At 44.7% G+C, this 15,033-nt stretch overlaps 1 protein-coding gene across 4 annotated transcripts in view; it reads right to left on the bottom strand.

The window, feature by feature from the left end:
• The window catches only part of MOB1A (MOB kinase activator 1A), a 29,161-nt gene extending 23,894 nt beyond the window's left edge, over window positions 1-5,267 (bottom strand). For 2 of the 4 annotated variants that reach the window (XR_012517335.1, XM_039478637.2), the window contains exon 1: window positions 5,042-5,265. Coding sequence is in view for 3 of the 4 variants with exons in the window: in XM_039478637.2 (XP_039334571.1) it covers window positions 5,042-5,055 (14 nt within the window). In the remaining variant the exon portion in view is untranslated. Of the gene's footprint in view, window positions 1-4,511; window positions 4,761-5,041 lie in introns of those variants that run through there. The other 2 variants (XM_074398133.1, XM_074398138.1) reach the window with 2 other exon arrangements.
• Window positions 5,268-15,033: the final 9,766 nt, after the last annotated feature.

The following is a 15,033-nucleotide window of genomic DNA, read 5'->3' as shown; positions in this document are numbered from 1 at the left end:
TCTTGGCTTACTGCAACCTTCACCTCCAGGATTCAAGTGATTCTCCTGCCTCAGCCTCCCAAGTAGCTGTGATTATAGAAGCCACCACCACGCCCAGCTAATTATTATTATTATTATTTTTTTAAGTGGACATGGGATATTGCCATGTTGACCAGGCTAGTCTTGAACTCCTGACCTCAAATGATCCACCTGCCTCAGCCTCCCAAAATGCTGGAATTACAGGCATGAGCTACGGTGCCTGGCCTTAATTTTCACCTATAGAAAATGGTGGGGCCAGGCCGGGCGCGGTGGCTCAAGCCTGTAATCCCAGCACTTTGGGAGGCCGAGGCGGGTGGATCACGAGGTCGAGAGATCGAGACCATCCTGGTCAACATGGTGAAGCCCCGTCTCTACTAAAAATACAAAACATTAGCTGGGCATGGTGGCGCGTGCCTGTAATCCCAGCTACTCAGGAGGCTGAGGCAGGAGAATTGCCTGGACCCAGGAGGCGGAGGTTGCGGTGAGCCGAGATCGCGCCATTGCACTCCAGCCTGGGTAACAAGAGCGAAGAGCGAAACTCCGTCTCAAAAAAAAAAAAAAAAAGAAAGAAAATAGTGGGGCCAAGTGCAGTGAGTGGCTCACACCTGCAATCCCAGCAGTTTGAGAGACCCAGTTGGGATGTCTGGTTGAGCCCAGGAGTTCGAGACTAGCCAGGACAACATAGCAAGGCCTCATGAGGGATGGGAGAGATAGAAAGAAAATGGTGCAGGCAAGTTTAGTTCAAAAATCGTTTTCTATATCAAAATATTTGGGATGCCTTGAAAGCAAACCACAGTAAAAGAAACACTAACATCTTTAGGTTTGTAACAAGGAAAATAAATGTGACAGCCACGATTCATTATTGAGGAAAAAAATATTTTTATTACTATCTGACACCATCCATAAAGTCTTCCTAACATGACACAAAACTCAGAAACCTAAATGAAAAAATTGACAGATTTCAAATAGTATCAATTAAAACTTCTGTAATAGAGCAAAAAGAGAAGTAACCAAAAAAAAGTATTTGTAACATATATTACAAAGGATGAACTGGTAATAGCCAGAGGGCTTCTATAACTCACTAAGAATACAACGAATCCTTTGGAAAAATAGGCTAAGGATATGAATAGGCAATTCAGTAAAAGTATGACAATCAATGAGCATGTAAAAAACTGTTCAATTAAAGTAAGATTTATTTTTTCCCGAATCTGAGTGTCAAAAGTTAAAATGATTACATTAAATGTAGACTAGGGCAGGAGCCTCTAACCCCAGGGCCACAGACTGGGCCCCACAGATGTGGGTGAGCAGTGAGCAAGCAGCAAAGCCTCACCTGTATTTACAGCCGCTCCTCATTGCTGGCATTACCACCTGAGCTCCACCTCCTGTCTCACAGGAGTGTGAACCCTATTGTGACCTGTGCGTGCAAGGGATCTAAACTGCGTGTGTTTTATGAGAATCTAATGCCTGATGATCTGTCACTCTCTCCCATTACTTCCAGATGGGACTGTCTAGTTGCTCAGAGCTCCCACTGATTCTACATTATGGTGACTTGTGCAATTATTCATTATATATTACAATGTAATAATAGAAATAAAGTGTACAATCAGTGTAATGCATTTGAATCATCCAGAAACCATCCCCCGCAACCAGATCTGTGGAAAAGCTGTCTTCCATGAAACTGGTCCCTGTTGCCAAAAATGTTGGAGACTGCTGGACGTGGGTACAGAGAAGCTAGTACTTTAATATACTATTGGTGAAAGTATAAAGTGTAACCTTTTGGGAGGGCAATATGGTAGTATCTATTAACACTGAAAAGATCCTCAATCCACCCTTCCTACTTCTAAATATCTTCTCTAGATACGGATAAGGATTTGTTTTCCAAAATTGTTTTTAATAGTGAAAAACCTAGAAGGAATCCTAAAGTTTATCAGTATAGGATTAAAGAAACTGGGCAAGGCATGGTGTGGCTCACGCCTGTAATCCCAACATTTTGGGAGGCCGAGGTGGGCAGATCGCGAGGTCAGGAGATTGAGACCATCCTGGCCAACAGGGTGAAACCCTGTCTGTACTAAAAACATGCACACAAAAAAAATTTGCTGGATATGGTTGCGCATGCCTCTAATTCCAGCTACTCGTGAGACTGAGGCAGGAGAATCACTTTCACCCAGGAGGCGGAGGTTGCAGTGAGTCAAGAGCTTGCCACTGCACTCTAGCCTGGCGACAGAGCGAGACTCCGTCTCGAACAAAACAAAACAACAAACAAACAAACTATGGGTACATCCATATCAGGGGATATTGTATAGAAATTAGGAAAACCCGATAGAGTACATGTATTTACAGAGAAAGATCTCAAGACATGGTTAAACATATTACACAACCAAATTTAAGCAGGAGCCCATTTTGTAAATGCATAGAAAGTATCAAAAACTAAACTCATCAAAACTGGTGATTACTTCTAGGAAGAGGAATGGAATAGACTATGGACTTCTACTTTACCTCTGTAATTTGGACTTTAAATAAGACTGATTAAGAAGTATAAGAGAATTATAGCCGGGCGCGGTGGCTCAAGCCTGTAATCCCAGCACTTTGGGAGGCCGAGGCGGGTGGATCACGAGGTCGAGAGATCGAGACCAACCTGGTCAACATGGTGAAACCCCGTCTCTACTAAAAATACAAAAAATTAGCTGGGCATGGTGGCGCGTGCCTGTAATCCCAGCTACTTAGGAGGCTGAGGCAGGAGAATTGCCTGAACCCAGGAGGCGGAGGTTGCGGTGAGCCGAGATCGCGCCATTGCACTCCAGCCTGGGTAACAAGAGCGAAACTCCGTCTCAAAAAAAAAAAAAAAAAAAAAAAAAGAAGTATAAGAGAATTATGAAAAAAATAAAAATCAAATATGGAAAGTTTTTAACATGATAAAAAACTATATTGAACAGGGAAAAAATATTTGCAAATCATAGATATGATAAGGACTTGTATCTGGAATGTATAAAGAACTCTTACTACTCAAAAACAAACAGACAGCCCAATTTAAAAATGGGCAAAGGATTTGAATAGACTTTACTCCAAGGAATATATGCAAATGACCAATAAGCACATGAAAAAATGCTCAACATCATTAGTCATTAGGGAAATGCAAATCAAAATCAGGAGATACACATCCACTTAGGGTGACTATATAAAAAAAAGACAATTAACAAGTGCTATGGAGGGTGTGGGGAAATTGGACCCCTCATACAGTGCTTATGGGAATGGAAAATGGTGCAGCACCTTCAAAGTTTGGCGGTTCCTCAAAAGGTTAAACATAGTTACCATGTTAAAGCACTCCTAGCAATTCCACTCCTAGGTATATACCCAAGAGATATGAACACATACATCCAGGCAAAAACCTGTCACATATGTTCACAGCTGCATTATTCATAATGGCCAAAAATCGGGAACAACTCAAGTGTCCATCAAGAAGGCCAAGTTTTAAAAAAAAAAGTCTCTGTCGGGTGCGAGGGTGGATCACCTGAGGTTAGGAGTTCGAGACCAGGCTGGCCAACATGGTGAAACCCCGTATCTACTAAAAACACAAAAATTAGCCGGGTGTGGTGGCCAGTGCCTGTTATCCCAGCTACTCGGGAGGCTGAGGCAGGAGAGTTGCTTGAACCCAAGAGGCAGAGGTTGCAGTGAGCCAAGACCATGCCATCGCACTCCAGCCTGCGTGATGGAGCGAAACTCCGTCTCAAAAAGAAAAAGAAAAAAATCTCACTTTAAGGTCCACAAAGCAACTATGCATTCACTAAATATTGACTCATAAGAAAAAAGTGCAAGAGGGGGGAATACTTCTATTAATATGGAAATAAATCTAAATCATACAGGCTTTTTGACAACATCATCGTATTTTAGAGATCATTCTTTTACAAAAATAACCCAAAGGAGGGAAAATGGGACGCGGATAAACATAGTCTTAATAGTGCTATAATAGCAATACTGGAAGGAATCCCAGTTTCTTACAATAAAGTGGGCAAACTCTGGTTATTAAAAAAAAAAAACAAACAAACAAAAAAAAAACTATGCAGTGCTTTTTATGTTGTACTTAAAAATGTCAAGCTTGTGGATTATATCCATAACTAAAAATGGATAATTATTCATTCAATCACAAAACCCACATTTAAGCAATATATAAAGTGGAGAGAGCCACCTGAGAATAAAAAATACTGTGCTAGAGCAAGGCTTCTCAAACTTCAATGTGCATAAGAATCATCCATTTACAAACTTTTTAATTTGAGCCTCGTTTGGGCTCAGGCATTATCTCTAAAATGAGATTCTAAGGCATGTGTATCAAGTTAACTGCTGTAGTGTACTAAAATGGCAATACCGTGCTTCTGTAATGGGACTAAGAATGAATTTATTTTTTAATTTTAACTTTTCAAATTATAATAATATTGCAAGGTACTATGTAAGAATACTCTACGGTGTATTACATAATGATTAAAAACACACGATTCTACCGAGGACAAGAGAAGTTAGTTAAAATCAAAGCCAGTAAGTGGGCAGAATCAGAATTGGACCGAACGATCTGACTCCAAGGCCCCCATCTTAACATCAACCTTCTCAAACCGCCGCACTGCACACTCTCCTGGGGCGGCATTTAACACCGACAATAGTGAAACTGGACCTCCAACAGAGCGACAAGCTAAGGCGGCAGGGATCGCTTCTAGAGGCTCGAGACGAAAGAAACTGGGGGCCCGCGGCTCCGCCCCCAGATCATCTCTCCGCCCTTGGGGGCGCTCGGGCGTTAAAGTTTGGAGGCGCGGCGGCCCCAGGGCCTTTCTACTCCCCAGCCTTCTCGCTCAGTTCCCTTTATCCCGACCTTCATCTCTGTCCGCCTCTCTCAACATCTCGGCCTCCTGCGCCGGCCCCAGCAGAGGCAAAACGAACGCCAGCTACCCCGCCCCTCCCCGGCCCCCGGGCCCAGCCCTCGCCCCGGGTCTGGGGAGGCCTCCCCCACGACCTCGGCCCGCGGCCCGGCCCCACTCACAAGAGGAAGCTCATCTCCGGTCCTCAGAGGAGAGGCAAGGGGCCGCCGGCCCCCGCCCAGGTCAGGATTCGGAGCCGGCGAGAAGGAGCGGACAGTCCTTAGCTCAAGGGCAGCGGAAGCCGGGCCGCCGCCGCTCGCAGCCGGAGTTCTGGCCGCCGCGAGCCCTTGCAAACCTCGACGCCCGCCTCGCCCGCCAACCCCACCTCACAGACCCGAAATGCGGAACCAGCGAAATCTCGCGAGCTGAGGCTTCGCGGCGCCAGGAGGGACTTGACGCGCCCCCTTTCGCTCCGCCTCTTCCTAGAAGTCAGCAATCACCGCTCTCCAAGCCAGGACCTCCCGCCCCCGGAGGCGTGGCGGGGACCGCGGTCCTGCGGAAGGGACAGTGGCCCGTCCTGCTCTTGGCCTCTCTTGGTTCTGGGGGGTTTCGTCCCCGCTTCCCAGGTTGTACAGGGGCCTCTATAAGCGCTGCCTAGCCCTACAATTTTTAAAAATTTTAATTTAATTGCTACTTGAAATATATTCACATAGCATAAAATCTACCGTTTAAACATGTACCCTCTAGTAGTCTTTTTCGTTTATTTTTTCTTTTTCTTTTCTTTCTTTCTTTCTTTCTTTTTTTTTTTTTTTTTTTTTTTTTGAGATGAGGTCTTGCTCTGTCGCCCAGACTGGAGTGCAGTGGGGTAATCACTGCAGCCTCGACCTCCCGGGCTTAAGTGATCCTCTCGCCTCAACCTCCCGACTAGCTGAGACCACAGGTGCATGCCACGACACCCTGCTAATTTTCTCAAAGTTTTGTAGAGATGGCGGTCTCACTGTGTTGTCCAAGCTGGTCTTGGACTCCTGAGCTCAAGGGATCCTCCTGGTTTGGCCTCCGAAAGTGCTGGGATCACAGATGTGAGCCACTGCCTCTGGCTTCGTTTATGTTTTCAAAGCGTGCCAACCATAACCACTAATTTTTTTTTTTTTTTTTTTTTTTTAAAGACAGAGCCTCACTTTGTAGCCCATTCCCAGATTGGAGTACAGTGATGCAACCTCGGCTCATTGCAACCTCTGCCTTCCAGATTCAAGTGATTCTTGTGCCTCAGCCTCCTGAGTAGCTGGGATTACAGTAGTGCGCTACCACACCTGGCTAGTTTTGTTTTGTTTTGTTTTTTTCTTTAAGTAGAGACGGGGTTTCACCATGTTGGCCAGGCTGGTCTCGGTCTCAAACCCCTGACCTCATGCAATCCACCCGCCTTGGTCTCCCAAAGTGCTGGGATTACAGGCGTGAGCCACCGCGAGCAGCCTAACCATAGTTCTAGGACATTTTCGTCACCGGGAAAAGAAACCCCATAGCTATTAGCAGTCGCTCTTTTTTTACCCACCTCCCTCCTCCCAACCCCTGGTAACCACTACTCTACTTTCTATTTCCATGGATTTACCTAATTTGGACATTTCATACATACTGTGAATGGAAGCATACATTATGTGGTCTTTTGCAACTGACTTCTTTCACTTAGCCTAATGTTTTAAAAGTCACCCACATTGTAGCATGTATCAGAGCTTCATTCCTGCCCAGGTACAGTTGTGGCTTACGTCTGTAATCCCAGCACTTTGGGAGACTGAGGCTGGCGGATCACTTGAACTCAGGAGTTCGAGACCAGCCTGGGCAACATGGTGAAACCCTGTTTCTACAAAAATACAAAAAGTAGCCAGGCATAGTGGTGTGTGCCTGTGGTCACAGCTACACCGAAGGCTGAGGCGGGAGGATCCCTTGAGCCCCGGAGGTGGAGGCTTCAGTGAGCTGAGGTGGAGCCACTGCACTCCAGCCCAGGTGAAGAGCCAGACCCTGTCTCTAAAAAAGAAAAAAGAGGCCGGGCGCGGTGGTTCAAGCCTGTAATCCCAGCACTTTGGGAGGCCGAGGCGGGTGGATCACGAGGTCAAGAGATCGAGACCATCCTGGTCAACATGGTGAAACCCCGTGTCTACTAAAAATACAAAACATTAGCTGGGCATGGTGGCGCGTGCCTGTAATCCCAGCTACTCAGGAGGCTGAGGCAGGAGAATTGCCTGAGCCCAGGAGGCGGAGGTTGCGGTGAGCCGAGATCGTGCCATTGCACTCCAGCCCGGGTAACAAGAGCGAAACTTCGTCTCAAAAAAACAAAAACAAAAACAAAAAAAAAAACTTCATTTCTTTCTATGGATGAGTAATATTCCATTGTGTGAATATACCACATTTTGTCTATCAATTGTTGTCAACCCAAACAACATTTGGGTTGTTTCCATTTTTGTCTATTATTAATAATGCTGCCATGAACATTCACGTGCAGGCTTTTGTGTGGTATTAATGCCAAGTGACAACCAAGCAACGCCTTCATTCCACTGTGGTGGAATTAAGAAAACAAAAGGAAAATGGCGGGAGACCTGAGTCATAGCTCAGCACGGCACATGGTGGTACAGGATACCCAATGTAAAAGAGTTCGCCCAGTACCTGACTGCACAATATGTGTGTTTCCAGTAATTTTATTTCATTCATATATCACTTGTCACATTAAGTTAATGATGTTAGGGCGCATGAGACGGTATTAAATTATGTTTTCTATTTCTTGTATATATTTTTTAGTCAGTTATGTAAAGAAAATTTACATACTTTTCCCTCCCCTGAAAAAAAATTAATAATGTTAATTTTAATTTTTTAAACTTTTTTAGTTTTTTGGAATTTAATTTATAAATATATGTGATTTGATATAGCTATATGTAAGTTACAAACATAGGAACACAGACTCAGGCTGGGCGAGGTGGCTCATGCCTGTAATCCCAGCGCTTTGTGAGGCTGAGGTGGGTGGATCACTTGAGCTCAGGGGTTCAGGACCAGTCTGGGCAATATGGCAAAACCCCACCTCTACAAAAAATACAAAAAAAAAAAAATAGCTGGACATGGTGGTGCACGCCCATAGTCCCGCTACTTGGAAGACTGAGGCTGAAAGATGGATTGAGCCCTGGGGGTAGAGGCTGCAATGAGCCGAGATCACATCACTGTACTCCAGCCTGGGTGACAAAAGGGAGACCATGTCTCAAAAAAATAAACAAAACAAAACAAAACAAAACAAAAAACACAGATTTGCAGATTTATATTTCTGTAGTAATTTATATTACTTAAATAATATAGTTATTATAAAAAATGATTTCCAAATATCATGGGAAAAAAGAAATTCATAAAAGTGTTCCCTCTTTCAATGGTATTGTTCTTCCAGTTGAAGAATCACTGAGGATAGGAAGGCCAGCTGTTTATAAGAAAAACCTTTCTACAACAAAGCCACAGCTCATATGAAGAAATAAAGAGAGATTAAAAAAAAGAAAAAGAAAAAGAAAAACCTTTCAAGATGGCTAAATTTGGTTGGGGTAGGGAGGAAGGATTTCATGATTAGAGAAAAATCCTCAATTAATATTTAAGCAGGATATTAACATAGTTCACTTAGAGATCAAAGATAAAATATTTAAAAATAAAATAGAAATAAAAAGAAAAAATAAAAAAGATAAGATATTCCAATAAAAGAGAGAAATTGTTCATTGCTGATTGCTGTAGGACAATTTGTTCCCCACCAGACAAAGTCTGTACAAAGACTGAAGAAGTTTCATTCACTTTTTGGCTCAGCCGGCCAGAGATCACTGCACACCATCTGGTCACAGCAGATGCTGAAAGCAGAAGCTAAGCGGCGAATTGTGAAGCCTCCAGGACGGGCTCTTCTGAACCTCTCCCCACTTCCCATTCATCACACAGTTCCCGTTTCCAGCTCCCTGGGGCAAGATTTGCAACCCTGCATTTTCGTTCTGTGTAAATGCCCATTCTATCATTTGCAAAACTCCAGTTTCACCCTAACAACCTCACCCACACAGGGCATCTTCCCACTTTGGTCACAGTAAGGTTCCTGCCCCTCTTGCCCAGTTGGTGCTGTTGAGAGCTCAAGTTCTTGGGGTTTTTCTTTAAAACTCTACTCCTGTGACAGATTAAGGGCTATTATTATTTATTTATTTGAGATGGAGTCTCACTCTGTCGCCCAGGCTGAAGTGCAATGGCACAATCTCTGCTTGCTGCAACTTCTGCCTCCCTGTTTCAAACAATTCTCCTGCCTCAGCCTCTCAAGTAGCTGGGACTACAGGCGCATGCCACCATGCCCGGCTAATTTTTTGTATTTTCAGTAGAGATGGGATTTCACCGTGTTAGTCAGGATGGCCTCGATCTCCTGACCTTGTGATCTGCCCACCTTGGCCTCCCAAAGCGCTGGGATTACAGGTGTAAACCACTGCGCCCAGCCAGATTAAGGAATTTTAATCTTTGTCACAAACAGGTGAAAAGAATCAAACAGTAAAGCTGCTAACCAACCTGGGCAACATGGCAAAACCCCTTCTCTACAAAAAATACAGAAATTAGCTGGGCATGATGGCTCGAGCCTGTAGTCCCAGCTACTCTGGAGCCTGAAGCGGGAGGATCTCTTGAGCCCAGCAAGTCTAGGCTGCAGTGAATGGATATAGTGTCACTGCACTCCAGCCTGGGCATCAAAGCGAGACCTTGCCTCAAAAAAATCAAGATAAGTTGCTATGCTGTCCCTGCCCTTTATCTCATTACTCAGGTTGCAGACTTTGCAGCCTGTGAAGGAGAAATCTCAATTTATCAGAAATTAAAAAGTCAACAGCTAGACACGATGGCTCATGTCTGTAATCCCAGCACTTTGGGAAGCCGAGTGGGCAAATCACTTGAGGTTAGGAGTTCGAGACCAGACTGGCCAACATGGTGAAACTCCATCTCTATGAAAAATACAAAAATTAGCCAGGCGTAGTGGCGCATGCTTGTATTCTCAGCTACTTGGGAGGCTGAGGCACGAGAATCACTTGAACCCAGGAGGCAGAGCTACAGTGAGCTGAGATCAAGTCACTGCACTCCAGGCTGGGTGACAGAGCAAGACTCTGTCTCAAAAAATAAAATAAAATAAAAACAAAAATATCCCCTACTGGTAAATTTCACTGGCTTTAATTTTTTTAAATAATAATTTAAAAAAATTTTTTTGGGCTAGATCTTGGCTCACTGCAACCTCCGCCTTCCAGATTCAAGCAATTTTTCTGCCTCAGCCTCCTGAGTAGCTGGGATCACAGTTGCCCGCCACTACGCCCAGCTAACTTTTAATGGGCTTTCACCATGTTGGCCAAGCTGGTCTCAAACTCTTGACCTCATGATCCACCTGTCTCTGCCCCCCAAAGTGCTGGGATTACAGGTGTGAACCACTGTGCCTGGCCCAGACTTCTGATATTTAAAGATCACAAGGGAAGAAACTGACAAAGGAGGTTGAGAAGATGCAGCCAGCGAAATGGAAACTAAGAGGGAGTATTACAAAAGCAAGAGAAGAGTGTTTAAGAATGATCTATTCAATGATCTTGAAAGTTTCTGTTAAGAGGAGGACTGAGGGGGAAGTTGATAAATGTGGTGACGCTGGGAAAGTCCTCTGACAGCATTCTCATCGTCATGCTCCACTGCAGTAGTTCAGGAGTGAACACCCACAAAAGACATTGGTGTGGGGGAGGGATTCAGGCAGGAATCAAGGGCACCAATGACAATCTGTGTTACCAGGCACAGCCTGCAGTAGTCTTCTCTGAAAGTGCACTTTTTTTTTTTTCTTTTTTGAGACAGAGTTTTGCTCTCTCACCAAGGTTGGAGTGAATTGGCGTAATCTTGGCTCACTGCAACCTCTGCCTCCCAGGTTCAAGCAATTCTCCCACCTCAGCCTCCTGAGTAGCTGGGATTACAGGCATGTGCCACCACTCCCGCCTAATTTTTGGTAGAGACGGCCAGGCTGTCTTGAACTCCTGACTTCAGGTGATCTGCCCACCTCAGCCTTCCAAAGTGTTGGGATTATAGATATGAGCCATGTTATCTGACCCATTCTGAAATTTTTAAATGCTTCTACTTTTTTTTCTTGAGACGAAGGCTTGCTCTGTCACCCAGGCTGGAGTGCAATGGCACAGTCTTGGCCCACTGCAACTGTGGCCTCCCAGGTTCAAGCGATTCTCTGCTTCAGCCTCCCAAGTAGCTGAGACTACAGGCACATGCCACTACGCCTGGCTAATTTTTGTATTTTTTAGTAGAGACAGGGTTTCACCACATTGGCCAGGCTGGTCTTGAACTCCTGACCTAAGGCGATCCATCCACCTGGGCCTCCCAAAGTACTGGGATTACAAGTGAGAGCCACGGTGCCTGGCCAAAATGCCTCTACTTTCATATTTTTTGTCATTTTCCTTTGTTGTCTTAACTGTAACTCACTAGTTGTGTAACTAATGGAAGTTTTTAATCTCTTTGCGTCTCAGTTTCCTCATCTGCAAAATAGGAATAAGAGTAGGACAGACATGAAGATAAAATAATGCATGTAAAATGCTCAGAATGGCAACTGGTATATGCTGATTATTATTATTATTTTGTTGATATTGTGCTTTTTCTCTGCCTCCCCCCAAACTGGCTATTACTAGTCAGAAACTAAAGTTTGTGTTGTTGCTTTCCTTTTCTCTTAAAGTTAAAAAATGATTATTTCTCTTGTATCTTAAAAAAGAAAAAAAATGGATTTAAAAATTAGATTGGCCATTTATTATCTGCGTGAGGTTACTAACCTCTTTGTGCCTCAACGTCCTCCTCTGTAGAATGGGAGTAATAGTAGAATAAGGCTTTATATGGTCATTGTGAGGATTAAGTGAGTCACTAAGCATAAAGCAGTTAGTACAGTGACTATCACATACTAAGTGCTACCTGTCAGTTATGTTGTTCTCTGCAGCAAATCATTTCCCTCAATATTGATAGTAACTTTAAAATGCTGAATGTGGATTGTGGATAGTGGCAGGAGACAGACAAATGTCTAGGCAGAAGGGGTAGGTCCCTTCTGAAAGCTGAAACCCAGCCTTCAAACCAAAGATAGCCTGTCTTCCTGTTTGGTGTGCTTCCTCTGATTGATCCCCATCCTTCACCTGTTTTACATATACCTACCCTTATCTAATTGGTTGTTTTATTTTTTAGAGATGGGGTTTCACCATGTTGGCCAGGCTGGTTTTGAACACCTGACTTCAGGTGATCCTCCCACCTTGGCTTCCCAAAGTGACACATTACAGCCATGAGCTACCACACCTGGCCTCTAATTGTTTTTTTTTTTTTTTGAGACGGAGTTTCGCTCTTGTTACCCAGGCTGGAGTGCAATGGCGCGATCTCGGCTCACCGCAACCTCTGCCTCCTGGGTTCAGGCAATTCTCCTGCCTCAGCCTCCTAAGTAGCTGGGATTACAGGCACGCGCCACCACGCCCAGCTAGTTTTTTGTATTTTTAGTAGAGACGGGGTTTCACCATGTTGACCAGGATGGTCTCGATCTCTCGACCTCATGATCCACCTGCCTCGGCCTCCCAAAGTGCTGGGATTACAGGCTTGAGCCACTGCGCCCGGCCTTCTAATTGGTTTTTTACACTGTCATGCCCACCTTTGAATCTGTCTCTTCTTTTTTAATACAGAGATAATATGATACTGTATTGACCTCACAGAAATGTTAGCATTACGAGTAAATGTAGGGGAAGAATCTAACACAGTGCCTGATGCATGATTAGTGGTCCATAAATGTAGTGCCCTTCTTCCTTACCCTTTGACTTCCTGTCCCCTTTTCTTCCTTCCTTCCTTCCTTTCTTTCTTTCTCTTTCTTTCATTCTTTCTCTTTCTTTCTTTCCTTTTTCTTTTTTGAGATGGAGTCTTACTCTGTCACCTAGGCTGGAGTGCAGTGGCATAATCTTGGTTCACTGTAGCCTCCATCTCTCGGGTTCAAGCAATTCTCCTGCCTCAGCCACCATGCCTGGCTAATTTTTGTATTTTTAGTAGATACTGGGTTTCACCATGTTGGCCAGGCTGATCTTGAACTCCTGGCCTCAAGTGATCCGCCCGCCTCAGCCTCCCAAAGTGTTAGGTTTACAGGCATGAGCCACTGCGCCCGGCTGCCTGTCCCCCGTTTTATCCTGTTAAATAAGTAAGATTCCCTTACTTTTCCTTGAAATGAGAAGAAAATCTAGTTGTATCTACTTCGGTGTCACACTGACTCCTCCCAAATCCAGAAGCACCCCTTAAACTGAAGGCACCCCTGGTTCAAAAGGTAACAAACAAGAGTTGAAGAGGCACCTAAGCCCTAATTCTGAGGTCAGAGTTCCTTAACCAGCTGCCTTTCATCTCCCTTGGTTCATGAAGCTGTGCAGAGGGGCCCTGCCACTGGCTAGGGGCTTTGCTGCGGTTGCTGTGTGAGGTTCCCAGACGTCCATGAGCCAAACCACAAGGTCTCCTTTTCCCTGTTTGCTGCCGCTTTCCTAGCCTACACTTTCGCTGTGGCCATAAAGGCTATGCTAGTGGACTTGGCTGAGTCAGGAGACCCTCCACTGCACTCCCAGAGCTGCCTAGGCACACCTCTGTCCTTTAATCACCTTTTTTTTTTTTTTTTTTTGAGAAGGAGTTTCACTCTTGTCGCCCAGGCTGGAGTGCTGTGGGGCTATCTCAGCTCACTGCAACTTCCGCCTCCTGGGTTCAAGCAGTTCTCCTGCCTCAGCCTCCTGAGTAGCTAGGATTACAGGCGCCTGCTACCACGCCCAGCTAGTTTTTGTATTTTTGATAGAGACGGGATTTCGCCATGTTGGCCACTCTGATCTCGAACTCCTGACCTTGGGTGATCCACCCACCTCAGCCTCCCAAAATGCAGGCATTACAGGAGTAAGTCACCGCACCAAGCCATCACCCAACTCTTAACACTTGTACTCACCCCACTGGGCTAGGAACCCATAGGATGAGTTTGTGTCTTACCCAACTTCTTCACATCCTTACTTCCATTTATCTAATCCTGTAAAAATTCCTTTTTTCTTTTTTGCGAAGGAATCTAACTTTGTTTTACAAGCTGGAGTGCAGTGGCATGATTTTGGCTCACTACAACCTCCACTTCCTGGGTTTAACTAATTATCATGCCTCAGCCTCCTGAGTAGCCAGGACAACAGACACATGCCACCATGCCCTGCTAAATTTTTTTGGTGTTTATTTTATTTTATTTATATTTTTTCAGATGGAGTCTCACTCCGTTGCCCAGGCTGGAGTGCAGTGGTACAATCTTGGCACACTGCAACCTCAGCCTCCTGGGTTCAAGCAGTTCTCCTGTCTCAGCCTCCTGAGTAGCTAGGATTGTAGGCATGCGCCGCCATGCTCAGCTAATTTTTGTATTTGTAGTAGAGACAGGGTTTCACCATGTTGGTCAGGCTTGTCTCAAACTTCTGATTTCATGACTACCTGCCTCGGCCTCCCAAAGTATTGAGATTGCAGGTGTGAGTCACCTCGCCTGGCCTTTTTTTGTATTTTTTTTTAAATAGAGACAGGATTTTGCCATGTTGGCCAGGCTGGGCTCGAATTCCTGGCCTCAAGTGATCTCCCACCTTGACCTCCCAAAATGCTGGGATTACAGGTGTGATAATCCTGTATGTATCTGAATGGTGATTCATTGAGTGGCATTTTGTCTCTGCTTCTTAGTCTCAGTCTTTTTTTGTAGTTTCCAATGTGTATATGTGTGTGTCGTAAACAAAAACATAAATTGCTTTTTTTTTCTTTTTGAGATGGGGTCTTGCCTGTCATCTAGGCTGGAGTCCAGGGACATGATCACAGCTCACTGCAGCCTTGATCTCCCCAGGCTTGGGTGATCTTTCCACCTTAGCCTCCCATAGCTGGGATTATAGTCATATACCACCACACCCAGCTAATTTTTTGTACTTTTTGGAGACACAGGGTTTTGCCCTGTTGTCCAGGTTGCTCTTGAACTCTTGGACTCAAGCAATATACCCACCCTGTCCTCCCAAAGTACTAGGATTACAGGCATGAGCTACCACGTCCAGCCCTTAAATTGCTTTTTTTTTCCTTTTTTTAAGACAAGAGTCTCACTCTGTCACCCACGCTGGAGTGTAGTGGTATGATTTTG

The sequence above is a fragment of the Saimiri boliviensis genome, chromosome 1 (assembly GCF_048565385.1).
Source record: "Saimiri boliviensis isolate mSaiBol1 chromosome 1, mSaiBol1.pri, whole genome shotgun sequence".
NCBI lineage: Eukaryota > Metazoa > Chordata > Mammalia > Primates > Cebidae > Saimiri > Saimiri boliviensis.
Note: the sequence above shows the minus strand (reverse complement) of the source record. Positions and strands in the feature narration are given on the sequence as shown.